At 40.8% G+C, this 14,575-nt stretch overlaps 1 protein-coding gene across 1 annotated transcript; it reads left to right on the top strand.

Moving 5' to 3' along the window:
• wdr19 (WD repeat domain 19) lies at positions 1-14,429 on the top strand. The gene is made up of 36 exons (XM_029433642.1): positions 1-134; positions 1,754-1,845; positions 1,934-1,999; positions 2,132-2,257; positions 2,459-2,574; positions 2,671-2,783; positions 3,577-3,657; positions 3,922-4,034; positions 4,136-4,309; positions 4,404-4,474; positions 4,570-4,742; positions 5,311-5,431; positions 5,521-5,627; positions 5,732-5,848; positions 6,074-6,229; positions 6,389-6,536; positions 6,871-7,084; positions 7,689-7,848; positions 7,970-8,080; positions 8,370-8,479; positions 8,617-8,674; positions 8,908-9,054; positions 9,566-9,648; positions 9,730-9,813; positions 9,897-10,043; positions 10,674-10,798; positions 10,961-11,070; positions 11,310-11,378; positions 11,498-11,575; positions 12,053-12,149; positions 12,270-12,394; positions 12,818-12,899; positions 13,125-13,275; positions 13,380-13,503; positions 13,604-13,680; positions 14,142-14,429. Exons 1-36 carry the CDS (start codon positions 129-131, stop codon positions 14,254-14,256), a joined length of 4,047 nt encoding a protein of 1,348 aa, XP_029289502.1. The 5' UTR covers positions 1-128; the 3' UTR covers positions 14,257-14,429.
• The last annotated feature ends 146 nt before the right edge of the window (positions 14,430-14,575 follow it).

Here is a 14,575-nt window from a genome sequence, read left to right as displayed (position 1 = left end):
TATGACATCGCCGTAGCTTCTGTAAACGCTTCAGAGTGAAGCATTGTGGGATACACACAACAGTTTTGTCGAGGATGTTTTGAACAAAAACTATCGATTTAAAGTTTAAATGATTAAACGCCATCAAGATGAAGGTGGGTACCAGCTAATTATTTTTAAAATGCTGGCATTACTTCGGTTTTTACGATTTCAGTGTTGAGATTTATCATATGAACGGGCTTCAGGCAGCTAGCTAACCGAACTACTTGCTAACGGTAACGTTAGCGTTAATTAGGCAGCTAAGTTTTTTGAATGTTATTGCTAAACCAGCTATTGTGTTGGCTATAGCGTTATTAAAGTCAGGTAACGTATTGCGTTTCTAGTTGCAACTTACTTATTATATAACTCAGTTTACCAAATGTCAGGGTAACGTTAAGCTATCCGAGACTGGGAGCTGTCTCTCATTTGTCCCTAGGCTATAACGTTTTAAACAGCTTATATTTTAACGTTTTTGGTTAAATCCGTTTAAGTAATGTCAACTTGATGAATGACCAAACATGAAAAATAAGCAGTGGTGGTAGAAATACTCAGATATTTTACTTCGTAAGAGCTTAGTAAAACATAGCAATACTACACTGTAAAAGTCTTGCATTGAAAATCCTAAAAGTAAATAACTATTAGCATTAACATATACTTAAAGTACGAAAAGTAAAAGCACTCGTTATGCAGAATGGCCAAGGTTGTCAAATAAATGTATTGTAGTAAAAGGTATGATATTGGCTTCCAAAATGTAGAGGAATAGCATAAAATGGAAATACTCAAGTACAGCAAAATTGTACTGAAGTACAGTACTTGAGTAAATGTAATTAGTTACATTTCACCACTGCAAGTAAGAGTTCAGGTCTTAGTAAACATTGACAATCACATAGATATACATTTTACTGGACACCTGTTGCATATAACCCATCGTTTTGTAAGTGGTCCTGATATCACTGTCAGCAAATGTTATATACATACACTTAACTGTTTAACATTGCTGTGGTTATGCTTTGAAATTAAAACACGTTTTTATAAGATTGTCAGAAGCTCCCCAAACTTGACTTATCTTTGAGGACCAAGGCTAATTATTAGACACCAAAAAAGTGGAAAAAAGTTTGGTCACAAATGTTTTGCCAGACCAACTGTATGCTAAAGGGAACTTCAGCACTTTCACTTTTATAGAGTTGTGGAACAAGAGGTCGTCATACCCCAACTTTGAATCATTTTGAGTTTGGATCAAACAAAAAGAAATGCTGGATCTATAAACCCCCAGTTGTTAATACATGCTTTCTGTTCCAATTTGCCGTCTCCAAGCCCAAACCAAGATTACTCATGTCATGTAAAATTGATGGAGTGATCCTTAAAAACACAGAAAGAGCCTAAAAAATAATAATCAAGAATTAGGCGATCTCCAGTTAATTATATGTATGCGTTCCCTCCCGCCTAAACCTTAATTTCTTACATTTTGTTTTTTTAACAGAAAATATACAATAATATTGCTACTGGTTTGTTAAAAATGTTAAAATAAAGTGTGATCAAAACCTTTGAATGATTAAGAGCAGCTGAGCCCAGTCATAGGTAACATCTCGTAATCTTTCTGGTTAGGATGAGTGGAGGCTATTGTTTGACACTTAAATATCTGTAGAAATCTATGAATGCTACTTTAATTTCAAGTATTTTGTATGTCTTTTTTCCAAATAAAACTTACTTATTAAAGTAATCTTTGTGTCCACAGAGCATTTTTATCCTTGCCGATAAAGCCTGGGCGGGTTCTACTCTACTGTATAAGTGGCAGAAAACCCTTGGTAATTATATCGCTGTTGCAGGGTGAGTAAAAACCAAACAAAACTGTGTGATAATATACTTTACATCAGCACAGTACCTAAAATGTGCATGATGTTTCTAATCATTACAGACAGGACAACTCAGTAAAAATATTCAATCGACATGGACACAAGTGGACTGAAATCAACCTTCCAGGGTAAGTGTGAGAACATCATTTCTGCCTCTAATTTTGTGTAATCAGAAAGGTTCAGATGATTATCTCTTGCTTTTCAAAAGTATTTTACAGTAAGTTCCTTTTCACTGTCTCCTCTTTCTCTCACACCCTTAGACGCTGTGTGGGGATGGACTGGGATAAAGATGGGGACATTTTGGGAGTGATATCTGCAAAATCCAGCTCCATCTACTTCTGGGATGCCAGCGTCAATAAAACATCCCAGATAGACAGCGGCATGAGGTATGACATTTTGAAAGTGGGAGAAATTCTCTGGAAATCCGATGTCAGTGTTAGCGCATTCATAATTCCAGCCCGCGTTGCTCAAACAGAGCAACTATAATTTAGTTTAGACCGCAGTAGCTAGCTAGCAGTAGTAGTGAAATGATTGTTAATCACTCCTAATACCCTGGATTTGCTTCCTGCTGTCCTTGCTTTCAACAGAGATCAGATGTCCTTCATTTTGTGGTCAAAGACGGGTCCACTGTTAGCAGTTGGGACAGTCAAAGGAAATCTGTTGATTTACAACCAGCAGACCTCACGCAAGATCCCTGTACTGGGTAAGATGCACGCGCAGGTACTTGTTTATGATTTTGTTAGTTTTCGGTCACTTCTGTTACACTGATTGTCTCTCCCTCGCCGACCACACATGCCAGGTAAACACACCAAGAAAATCACTTGTGGGTGCTGGAACAGTCAGAATCTACTGGCTCTGGGATGTGAAGACACCCTGACCATCAGCAATCATGAAGGGGACACCATCAGACAGGTAGCCTATGAGTGCATAAAAACACAGGCAGTACAATTACGGTAGCTTCACCTAGGCCATGAAACTATGAAGTTTTTACATTAGTCTATGGCCATTTCACTGTTGGTATCGTCAGTAGTAGTAGTAGGTGTGTCAGTAGCAAAATAACCAAAACACATGCCCCTTGTTCACCTGCCATCCTCCCTCTCCATCCCCTAGTAGCAGAGACAGTGCAGGGGCAAAGGGGTTGTTTAGTTAAATAAGTATGTTAGTCTAGTCCTTTATCTGACTGAGGTTTGTGCAAGTTAGAATCTGTGGCCCCGACCATGGCTCTGACACATCAGTAGCCTAACTGTGCCGTATGTTGATTAACCCATGCGTTGTCCGTAGTGCTGAGATTTGTAATTGCGTCTTTTTCCACCCTTCTGTCCCTAAACTATGTAGCTATCAGGGGAAATTAATACAAAACCAAAAGAGTGGTTTATGGGGCGGTTTACTATTTGTGAGAGAATAAAACAAACCGGGTCCCTCTGTTAAAAATGTACAAATGACCTACTGTATATCATCCAGCTGCACCTCAATTATTACAGCACCGACGTATGCTCAGGTTTCTAGGTCACTCATATTATGCTGATAGTACATACTAAAAGTAATCGTAGAGAAGTCATAACGTATATGATAGAGAAGTACTAGGTAATCAAATTTAATCGGATATATTTTTAGAAAAATGGCAGAAGTACAGTAGCACCAAGTAGAAGAAGGAGAATAAGAGACAGAAAAAAGGATATAGTTTATCGTTCTGTTATTTTTCCAGACTTCACTGCGTGGTGAGCCGGCTGAGATGACCTTTTCAGTGATGAAGACGGATGAAAGGTCCGGTCAAGGAGAGAGTACCGTAAGTTTTTCACTAACTTTAATTCATGCACATTCTTCTATATCATTTTTACATCACACATTTATTACAACTTGTTTTCATTTTAGTGTCTTGAGTTGAAGTGTCTTTACTTTGGTCATAATATTCACCATTGGCTGTGAACTTTCATTGTGAAAACCTTTTAAAAATTGTCCAAATATTACACAAAGTTTATTTAAATTCTCTTTTTTTTTTTACTTGACTTCATGGCATATGTTTACCTTCCTGCTGATATTGACCATTCAGGTGAGTTTGTCCGTTGACAAGAAGGTACTGATGCTCTTCAATATAAACGACCCTGAAAACCGGATAGAGTTGACGTTCCAGCGCCACTATGGGAACATTGTGTCCTACCGCTGGTACTGCACATGATCACACACTGACGAAACATTAGTACTGAGTCATAGCAGTGAGATACTTGTACTAAAGTTAGTTCTCTTCCTCTGTGTGTCTCTTCAAGGTACGGTGATGGGTATATACTGATTGGCTTCTCCTATGGGTACTTTGTTGTTATTTCCACTCACATCAGGGAGATTGGACATGAGCTCTATCAGGCTCACAACCATAAAGATTGTCTCAACAGTGTGGCAATCTCACCAGCATTAAACAAGGCTGCCTCCTGCGGGGACAACAGGTACACACACTGGCTTTAAAAAAAAAACGCACAGCCAATCCTGTTATTTTTTGTAAAAGTGAAAAAACTAAAGCACTTTGCTTTTTGTTTGCAGCATAAAGATCCACGAGTTGTCTGAGCTCAAAGATATCAGCAATATAGTTCAGCTGGAGGACGAGACTAAAGGTGAGACAGTCCTCTTTTCCAGCCATACTGTCAACGGTCCATCTAGAAGGCACCACCCCACTTCTTCATCTGCCTCTCACTCTCTCCACCTCCAGGTCTGGACCAGCTGGACTGGACAGACGACGGCCAGCTGTTGGCGGTCTCCACTCAGAAAGGGACGCTTCATATCTTCCTGACCAAGCTGCCCATCCTGGGGGGCAGCTTTGGTACACGGCTGGCGTACCTCACCTCCCTGCTGGAGGTCACTGTGTCCAACCAGGTGGAGGGGGTGAGGACACACACACACACTCATACTTTAATAGAAACAGTATTACTTTATGAACCTCTACTCCCACTAGAAGATTTCCTAGAGAGGGAGTGAGTGAATACAGCAACACAACAAGAAATAATTAGTGATACACAGTAATGCATAACCTTTTTGGCGACTATCCAAGTATGTTATCCACCAATTTTGGTGCAGATCAGAGAATATGTATTCTGCAAAAGGGCATAAAATCACTCTGGGCAAAAGTGGGAAAATATGTGTCTTGGAATCTACTCAGAGTTCAGGTGCCATGTGCAAATATATATATATATATATACACATACACACACACACACACACACACACACACACACACACACACACACACACACACACACACACACACACACATAAAAGAACACACCCAGTAACACAAACTCAGTGCTTCAGCTTACATTAACTGCTCTAGGCTCGGACATAAAAAGAGTGCCTGTCGGGGTTCGGGTCAGGCACAGGTTACTACTCTCTCAGGTTGGGATTGGTAAGAAATATGTGGACCACCTTCATTACCTCTTTGATGCCTCTTTTTCAGGAGTGTCCTGTGGCTATAGAAGTGGAAGTAGAGCCTACTTTCATTGCAATGGGACCGTACCATGTGGCTGTGGGAATGAACAACAGAGCCTGGTTCTACGCCTTGATAGACCGAGAACCTGGTGTGTGCGTGTGTGTGTGTGTGTGTGAGTGTGTGATCATGTATGAGTTAATGAATAGGTATCATTAAACAGTTCCGTTTCTCACTCAGGTTTTAATAAGCTGAAGGATATTGAGTATTTGGGGACGATAGCAAGCATGTGCCTAAACTCAGACTATGCAGCAGCGCTGTTTGAGGGAAAAGTGCAGTTGCACATGGTGAGTCACTGCTTTTATGACCAATGATTGTTTATTGAGCAGGCTTCACAATGTACTATGCTTTTTAGAGTGAATATACTACATGTTTGTGTGTATATGTTTAGATCGAAGGCAAAGACCAGGAGGAGAAGAAACAGATGAAGTTGTTTCCAGACGATGACAGAAAAGGTCGGATCCTTTGCCACGCACTCACCGCTGACTTCCTGTACTACGGCACTGATGTAAGGCTCGGCACATCCTCGCCTCAGTCAACCCACTTAATTGTTTTAACAGGAGCACTATTTAGTTTAAGTTACATGTTTCCTCAAGACTTTTCGGAAGCCTTGTGAATGTAAGCAACACGTGTCTGCTAAAGCCAGCTGCTCCACAAGTAAACAATTATCTTCCCCTCCCTCAATACCTGCCGCTCATATTTTAATGGATGTTATCATGTCTCTGTTTGTCAGTCAGGTAATGTGGTTTGTGTCTTGGTGGAAGACTGGGAGACTGTGAGCAGCTACAGCCACTCGGTTGGTGTTAGGAAAGTGTTCCCCGACCTAAATGGCACACGGCTGGTTTTCATCGACGACAAGAATGGTGGCTTCCTGCTCTCTCCTTCAAATGTCAGTACTTATGGTTACTTACATCTATGCATGCTTACAGATAAACCTATAGGGTCTTTGCCCGCTTATAAAACTAGGTATTCAAATATCCAGCGATTTAAATATCATGGTAAGACAAGATGCATTAATATTACATGTCTTTGTGTGTTTCCAATACAGGCAACCGACTCCTGCTTCGAGCTCCCCAACTTCTCCCCCACCATCACCGGAGTGCTGTGGGACAACTGGCATGCCGACAGAGGAGTGTTTGTGGCTTATGATGATGACAAGGTCTATACCTACGCCCTGCACAAAACCACCATATATGGTAGGGTAGTGCCACACACACACACACACACACAACTCAATAAATGGCAGTTTGATCCACATGATAAAAACACAAAAATGTAATTATTTTCTGTATACTAAATGCTAGGGGAATTTAGTATACAGTTTTATGTTTTTCACAGTCTGGGATATGTCAATGATAAGCAACAACATTGATTTTTTAATTGTGTGCAGGAAAATAGCATGTATTTGCAAGGGTAATAGAGTTATTTTACGCTTAAAAATACTCCTGTTACTGTAATCCTGTGATGTAAATGTAGGCGAGAGATAACAGGAAAGTTATTTAAAATGTCACTCTCACTCTGTCTGCCAAGGCCCCCGGGTAGTGTTGGTTGGGAGCACCGCACTCCTCTTTTCCCAGAAGCCCTTGCTCTTACACAACGGGGAGCTGACATGTCAGACGGCAAGCGGCAAGACCAGTGAAGTGGCTCTGAGCACACACTCCTTCCTCAAGAATTCAACCGCCACATCGACGGATACACCGCCAGAGCTCAGCAAGCAGCTCGCACAGGCACTGATGCTCAAGAGGTCAGCCATGTTGGAGCTACTGATGATGGACACAGTTTTATATCTGTGTTATCTTTTATATATTTGTCAGTTGGAAGTATATTTGGTTATCAGTCCAATCTGTAGTTAGTTTTTTGTAGATGCTGCTGTTCAGGCTACATATGGGTACATTGGCATTATATGGACATTTGTAGTGTAACAACATTTTAAATTGTTGCATATTATGATAGATATAACCAATGTAAAACAACAAGATGATGATTATTCATGCAGTTACAGAAGTAACTTGACATACATAAGTTTTTATGTGTTACAGGTCCCGTTTTAGTTTGTTTTTAATTTTCTATTGTGGCTCAGAATAAGAATAATATACACATTATAATTGGAGAAACAATAATTGTAGATGTGACTCCTGTTCCTATATCCTCCATTTAAAAAGACCGCAGTTATTAGTGTACGGGCAGCATAGTATTTTACATTGTACAGAAGAGTTTTGTTGTTTCATCCTCCATTCTACTCACAGAACACATTTAAAATTTCACTCTAAATTTGGTGGTTTTCATTTCATACAAAAGCACACATATACAAAACATATGTATGTGCGTGTTTGTGTATTCCTGTCCAGGTTCCATGAAGCTTGGGGTCTGTGTCAGTCTGCAGGTAGTAACACAGACTGGGCAGAGGTTGGCAAAGCCTGTCTGGTCCACATGGAGGTCGAGCTGGCCATTCAGGTTTACCGCATGAGCGGTAATGTGGGCATGGTCCTGTCACTGCAGGGCATCCAGGTACAACTCGCACACAAACCATGAATTATATGTCACACCCTCAATGCAGACACTGTTTCCAGTCAATTCTGATACACCCACCTGTCGCCCCCTCTCTCTGTCTCCCTCTCCTTCTGTCCAGGGCATAGAGGACATGAATCTACGGGCGGGACATTTGGCCATGTTTCTAGGTGATTACAACCTGGCCCAAGACCTGTATCTGTCCTCAGGCTGCCCAATCGTTGCCCTGGAGGTACTAACATACACACAATGAGTAAAGTGTGAGTGTGTGAGTGTGTGAGTGTGTGTGTGAGTGTGTTTTATCACCCCGTAGACAAATTTAAAAGTAATTCCTCACCATTCTGTGTTAGATGTTGTCATTGAGGACAACATGTAAATGGAAAACTAAAGATCGTTAATGTACCCTTAAATTCAAACCAATGTCTTCAGAAGATCTCACTCTGTGTGTGTGTGTGTGTGTGTGTGTGTGTGTGTGTGTGTGTGTGTGTGTGTGTGTGTGTGTGTGTGTGTGTGTGTTTTAGATGAGGAGAGACCTGTTGCATTGGGACAGTGCTCTTATGTTAGCCAAGAGGTTAGCAGAAGACCAAATTCCCTTTATATCCAAAGAATACGCTGTCCATCTGGAGTTTATGTAAGTGAACATGTACACACACACACACACACACACACACACACACACACACACACACACACACACACACACACACACACCATTCAGTGGACCTGATCTATCTGTATTTTAACCTCTCTCTCTTTTTCTCTTTGTAGTGGCGACTATGTGAACGCTCTAGCACACTATGACAAAGGCATGACCCACAATAATAAAGTAAGTGCAATATATTTGATCTCAACTTTCTGCTGCGATGATGGCATTAGAAGTTTGAAACAGTTTTTTCTTCTCTTGACATTTTTAGTTTTTCCTGTGTACTTACAACACATACCACAAATAAGGTGATATGCCTGCAATGGTGATCATATGAGATGATTGTAATAGTACTTCCTTTAAAGTCACTTCTTTCTACTGCGCTCACCTTTTTTTGTCTCCCTCTTGCGTTACAGTTCCAGGAGCATGACGAGGCGTGTAAAGCCGGAGTAGCCAGGATGTCCATCAGGATGGGTGACATCAGGAGAGGAGCCGCTCAGGCGATTCAGCACCCGAGCAGAGTCCTCAAGAAGGAATGTGGAGCCATACTCGAGAGCATGAAGGTAGAGAGTCAGCCTTCTCTCTCTCTCTCTCTCTTCTTGTAAACTTGAAATGTTTTTGTAAATTCCCATATTATAGATCAGTGGTAGACTACTGTGATCTGATGTGTTTGCGTTGCGCGGATTCTATTTAGTTTTCTCCTCTCCTTTCCGCCGCTCTGACTGTAGGTGTGTGCGCACATGTGTGCAGTCAGGTGCGGAGCCCCGCCCTTCGCAAAACGGAGCGAAGGAGAGAATGTGAATGTGCAAAGTAGACGGTACACACTGAAGCGTGCACATAAATTAGATACATAACATAAGTGTTTCGTTTATTTAATAAAAGAGCACCCGTCACTGTGAAAAGTGAGTTGTGAATATAAAAAAACTAATCTTGAAAAAAAAAGAAAAAAACACCTTGAATTACAGGGGGGGCGCGGGGCTCCGTTGGGGGGGGGGGGGCGCAGCGCCCCTCCAAGACAATGGTAGGAGGAAACACTGGACAAATACAATCTCTTGAATCTTCTTTCTCTTACAGCAATTCTCTGAAGCTGCTCAGCTCTATGAAAAAGGACAATATTATGACAAGGCTGCATCTGTCTACATTCGTTGCAAGAACTGGTGAGACAAACACCAACACATTCAGACCTGCAAGGTTTTATCCTCCTTTATACAATTCCACTTTTATTGTTCCATACTCAGGGCGAAGGTGGGAGAGCTGCTCCAACATGTCTCCTCTCCTAAGATCCACCTGCAGTACGCCAAGGCCAAGGAGGCGGACGGCAAGTAGGTTCTTAGTGTGAAAGTCCGTCACATGATAATGATCTCATTAAAGGAGAAGTCGATGTAATGCGTACTGTGTGCACCAGGTATAAGGATGCGGCACGTGCCTATGAGAGCGCCAAAGACTGGGACAATGTGATACGCGTGCTGCTGGACCACCTGAACAACCCAGAGGAGGCTGTTCGCATCGTCAGGGAGACGCAGAGCATCGATGGAGCAAAGATGGTTGCCAGGTAGGACAAACGAGAGCACAGGTGTTTACAAGCAACCGCAGCCAAATAGTTTTGAACTTTACTTATTGTCACAGTACAGGTAGTACTGCTAAAATTTGGTTTCATGCTTTATAAACTTAAAGATTATTTCATTTTTATTATTATTTTATGCTTTATAAAATGTTTTTAAACGTGTCTGATCTGTGACTCTGTTTAATCATCTCATCATGACTAATTAATAATATATTTTTTTACCACTCTCTAGTGTTGAGCGACTGACAATTCTTTCCACGATTCATCTCAAGATTACTTTTCAATTAGTTGTTAAGTCTATAAAATTTAAAAAAATGTGAAAATGCCGATCACAAGGCTTTTGTCCGACCAAAAGTCCAAAACCCAACAGCTCAAACATGTTCATATTACAATGAATTAAAACAGAGACAAGATGCAGATCCCATTTGAAAAGCTGGAACAAGCAGATTTTGGAATTATTCACTGATAAATTGCTTAAACCCAATTTTCAGTGTTGTTGCTAACTCATTTTCTGCAGACCAATTACTCAACTCTTTGTTTCATCCCAAATTCTTTCCCTTCGCTGCTTTTTCCCCATTTGTGTTTTCAGCCTTTCACATATGTTTGTGTGTGTCTCAGGTTCTTCCTGGGGTTGAGCGATTACGGCTCAGCCATCCACTTCCTGGTGCTGTCTCAGTGCAACGATGAAGCTTTCCAACTGGCACAGCAGCACGGGCAAATGGAGGTCTATGCCGACATCATCGGTCAGTGTCAGTGTGAATGTTTATATAGAACATATAGAACATTTTACAGTTTGGGGTTAATGGATCTGACTTTATTTCCTGTTGCATTACTTGCTAATGGTTTTATAGCGCTGCAGTTAAGTGCAGGTAAATTGAATATTAATGCATAACTGTGTTCATCAGGTCCTGAGGCGACGCAGGAGGATTATCAGAGCATTGCTCTCTACTTTGAGGGAGAGAAGAAACATCTGCAGGCCGGCAAGTTCTTTCAGAAGTGTGGGCAGTACAGCAGAGTAAGAATTTCCATGGGCTCAGAAAATCCGCCTTGTTTTCAGTTTTGTTATGAAGTTTTTCCAGCTGATCCAAAAGGCTTTTTTAAATAGTTTATTTAGATTAAGAATAATTTCACATTCACACATATGGAGATACATGGCTTTCCCTGGACCGGAAGGGTATGCACAATTATAATCTGAAAAGTAACTAAAGCTGCAAATGTAGTCGAGTAAAAACTTTCTTTCTTTCTGTCTGTCAGGCCCTGAAACACTTCCTGAAGTGTCCCAACACTGATGACAACCAGGCTGTCGAGATGGCTATAGAGACGGTGAGAGCAGTGTGTGCCAAACTGAATATCCCTGAGCATGTACAAAATAATGTGACCATTCTGTTAAGTGCTTTTGATGTGTGTGTGTGTGTGTGTGTGTGTGTGTGTGTGTATTTCAGGTGGGTCAGGCCAGGGACAGTTCTCTGACCGATCAGCTGATAGATTACCTGATGGGAGAGAGCGACGGTATGCCCAAGGTAACCAATACACTGCAGCCTTCTGTGTGTGTGTGTGTGTGTGTGTGTGTGTGTGTGTGTGTGTGTGTGTGTGTGTGTGTGTGTGTGTGTGTGAACCAATCAGGATTTGGCAACATTTGGATTAAAGTCTGATGATAGTAATTGTAAATAGTAAATGTTGCCAACTAAACGGTCCTAAAGGATGTCTTTTCTAAACTTTTAATTAGTGTTTCTCATTTAAACATGAATATTTACTGTTATAGAGAAAAACACAAGACTTTACAGCATGATAGTGCAAAAAATCAAATGAGATATAATAAAGGTGGTTGATTGTGCATCTCCTGGATTTTCTAAGATTCAGAACAGTTTGTCAGTTTTCATGCAAATTATATAATGCAATTATATCATTACTACTTCACCCTGTGAATTTAAAGTATGTAAATCTGACCCTGAGGGACACTGTTTACTAAACTGGGGACCATTCTTTCCTCTTCCCAGGATGCCAAGTATCTGTTCCGTCTGTATATGGCGCTGCAGCTGTACATGGAGGCTGCTCGCACCGCCATCATTATCGCCAGAGAGGAGCAGTGTGCAGGTACAAACACATTCACACTAACACTGTTTACCAATAATGACAACCATGGCATGTCATACAACCATAATCATACGTGTCTCTGTTTCTTTCTTTTTTTTAATGGGCATTTCACTCCTACAGGGAACTACCGTAATGCCCATGACGTGCTGTTCAGCATGTACACGGAGCTGCAGGCCCAGAAGATTAAAATCCCTGCTGAGATGGCTACAAATCTGATGATCCTCCACTCCTACCTACTGGTCAAGGTCAGTACACACCTGCTGATGTGATGGCTCAGGTTATTTTCTGTAGAATGGTGAAATGCTTTGTTCATAGACTGTCTGTTTAGAATTTTAAAAAGAGTCATAGTATGCCATAAACTAAATAACAAAAAACACATAGTATGCAAAAGGTATAATGTGTGGTATAATAAAAAAGTATGCCATTAAAGAAAAAAAAACAAAGTCATAGTATGTAAAAGAAATTAAACTATAGTATGCCATAAAAAGGTAATAGCATAGTATGTCATAAATAAGTCATTGTATAGTATGCCATAAAAACTGTGTCAATTATGTCATAAAGAATGTCAATGTCATTTATAAAAAATGTACTGTTGCATTATAAATGTTGTCAATCTTGACATTACGTAAGTGTGTAGTGTTCCTGACTTTGTAAATCCTGTTATGTAGATCCATGTAAAGAGGGGAGACCACCTTAAAGGGGCACGCATGCTCATTCGTGTCAGCAACAATATCAGCAAGTTTCCTGCACGTGAGTCCAGAGAATGTTCACAACTCTAATCTACTGTCCAATTCATATGAAAAAACATCTAAGTGAAGCTGAAATGTAAAAGTTTCCAACAGAAGTCTCATCAGGGTGTGTGTGTGTGTGTGTGTGTGTGTGTGTGTGTGTGTGTGTGTGTGTGTGTGTGTGTGTGTGTGTGTGTGTGTGTGTGTGTGTGTGTGTGTGTGTGTGTGTGTGTGTGTGTGTGTGTAGATGTTGTTCCTATTCTGACGTCAGCAGTCATCGAATGTCACCGAGCCGGATTGAAGAACTCAGCCTTCAGCTTTGCCGCCATGCTGATGAGACCAGAGTACCGAAACGAGATCGACACAAAGTACAGGAAGAAGATCGAGGCTATGGTTCGGTGAGCGACGAGAATGTTCACACCTACAGTTTTATTTGTCAAACTCCCTCTCCTGCACTTTCCTGACCTCCCTCCTTCTCGTTACATACCTGGCCACGCCACAGACGTCCAGACACATCGGAGCTGGAGGAGGAAACTACCCCATGTCCCTTCTGTGGCTTTCAGCTGCCACAGAACGAACTGCTGTGCATCTCCTGCAAGAACAACCTTCCCTACTGCATTGCCACAGTACAAACACAGAATCATACACACACACACACTGCACAAAATACTTTCCCATATACTTGTATTTTCATAATTTGATCTCTGTACCATAACATTTCCTTAGGGTCGTCATATGCTGAAAGAAGACTGGTCTGTGTGTCCTCATTGTGAATTCCCTTCACTCTACTCTCAGTTCACTCTGTAAGTGATTCATTTTTATCTTTTCTTTTTTTCTAACTGCCCATATACAGATATATATGGAGGGTTTGGGCCCCTCACAAAACATTTTTATGTAAAATATTGCAAAGGGATTAGTTGGTTTAAATAGAACCCGACTGATTGATAGTAATTACTCAATTTACTACTTATACTCAACTAATGGCACCTTTATTCCCTTAATTTCTATTTACAAGATTCTTGCTGTTCGGAGTTGTAGCCCCATGATTGTTTGATTTTATAAAATCACAACTTGATGTATTTAATGCGTTATTGGAGGTGCTGGTAGGCAGATTATTACCTTTTGACAGAGCCATTCTAACTGTATATTTCTAGTCTGTAAACTCAGCGCCTCCTGGTCGTATCAATCCATTCCCAAATGTGGAACTATTTCAGTATAAGCACTTCTCTCATTGTCACGTTCATTGAACTGTTTGTGTGTCCAGGTTGCTGGAAACAGAGACGATGTGTCCCATGTGCTCGGAGACTCTGAGTGTCCAACAGGTGAAGAAGATTCCCGATTGTTCCAAATACCTGCAGACCGATGACCTCGATCAATGAAACAACCAATCACATGTGTACAATTGTCATTTTCTATTTGTTTACAAATGTAAAATATATATATTTTGGATGTATTGTATGCAGCTTTTAGTTTTTGTATTTGAAAATCACAGTGACACAATATATGAAATAAAGAACGCTATGTATATTAAGACTCAGTCAGACTTCTCAAAGACTGTTTGTGTCTTTTGTTGCTCTACATTTTGGGACAAATTGTGGATCTTACTTCACGTTGTGTAGTATGAGATCTTTTTATCATAAACATTTTAGAGATTTAGTAAACCATTTGTTTTTGCCTCAGTCTTCAAATATTATCGAC

The sequence above is a fragment of the Cottoperca gobio genome, chromosome 1 (assembly GCF_900634415.1).
Source record: "Cottoperca gobio chromosome 1, fCotGob3.1, whole genome shotgun sequence".
Lineage (NCBI taxonomy): Eukaryota > Metazoa > Chordata > Actinopteri > Perciformes > Bovichtidae > Cottoperca > Cottoperca gobio.
Note: the sequence above shows the minus strand (reverse complement) of the source record. Positions and strands in the feature narration are given on the sequence as shown.

Excerpts from the sequence above, each read along its gene's own strand:
- wdr19 (XM_029433642.1), top strand. Across the intron at positions 8,081-8,369 it reads GCCCAATCGTTGCCCTGGAG|ATGAGGAGAGACCTGTTGCA; the intron begins GTACTAACATAC and ends TGTGTGTTTTAG. Across the intron at positions 10,799-10,960 it reads GGTCTATGCCGACATCATCG|GTCCTGAGGCGACGCAGGAG; the intron begins GTCAGTGTCAGT and ends TGTGTTCATCAG.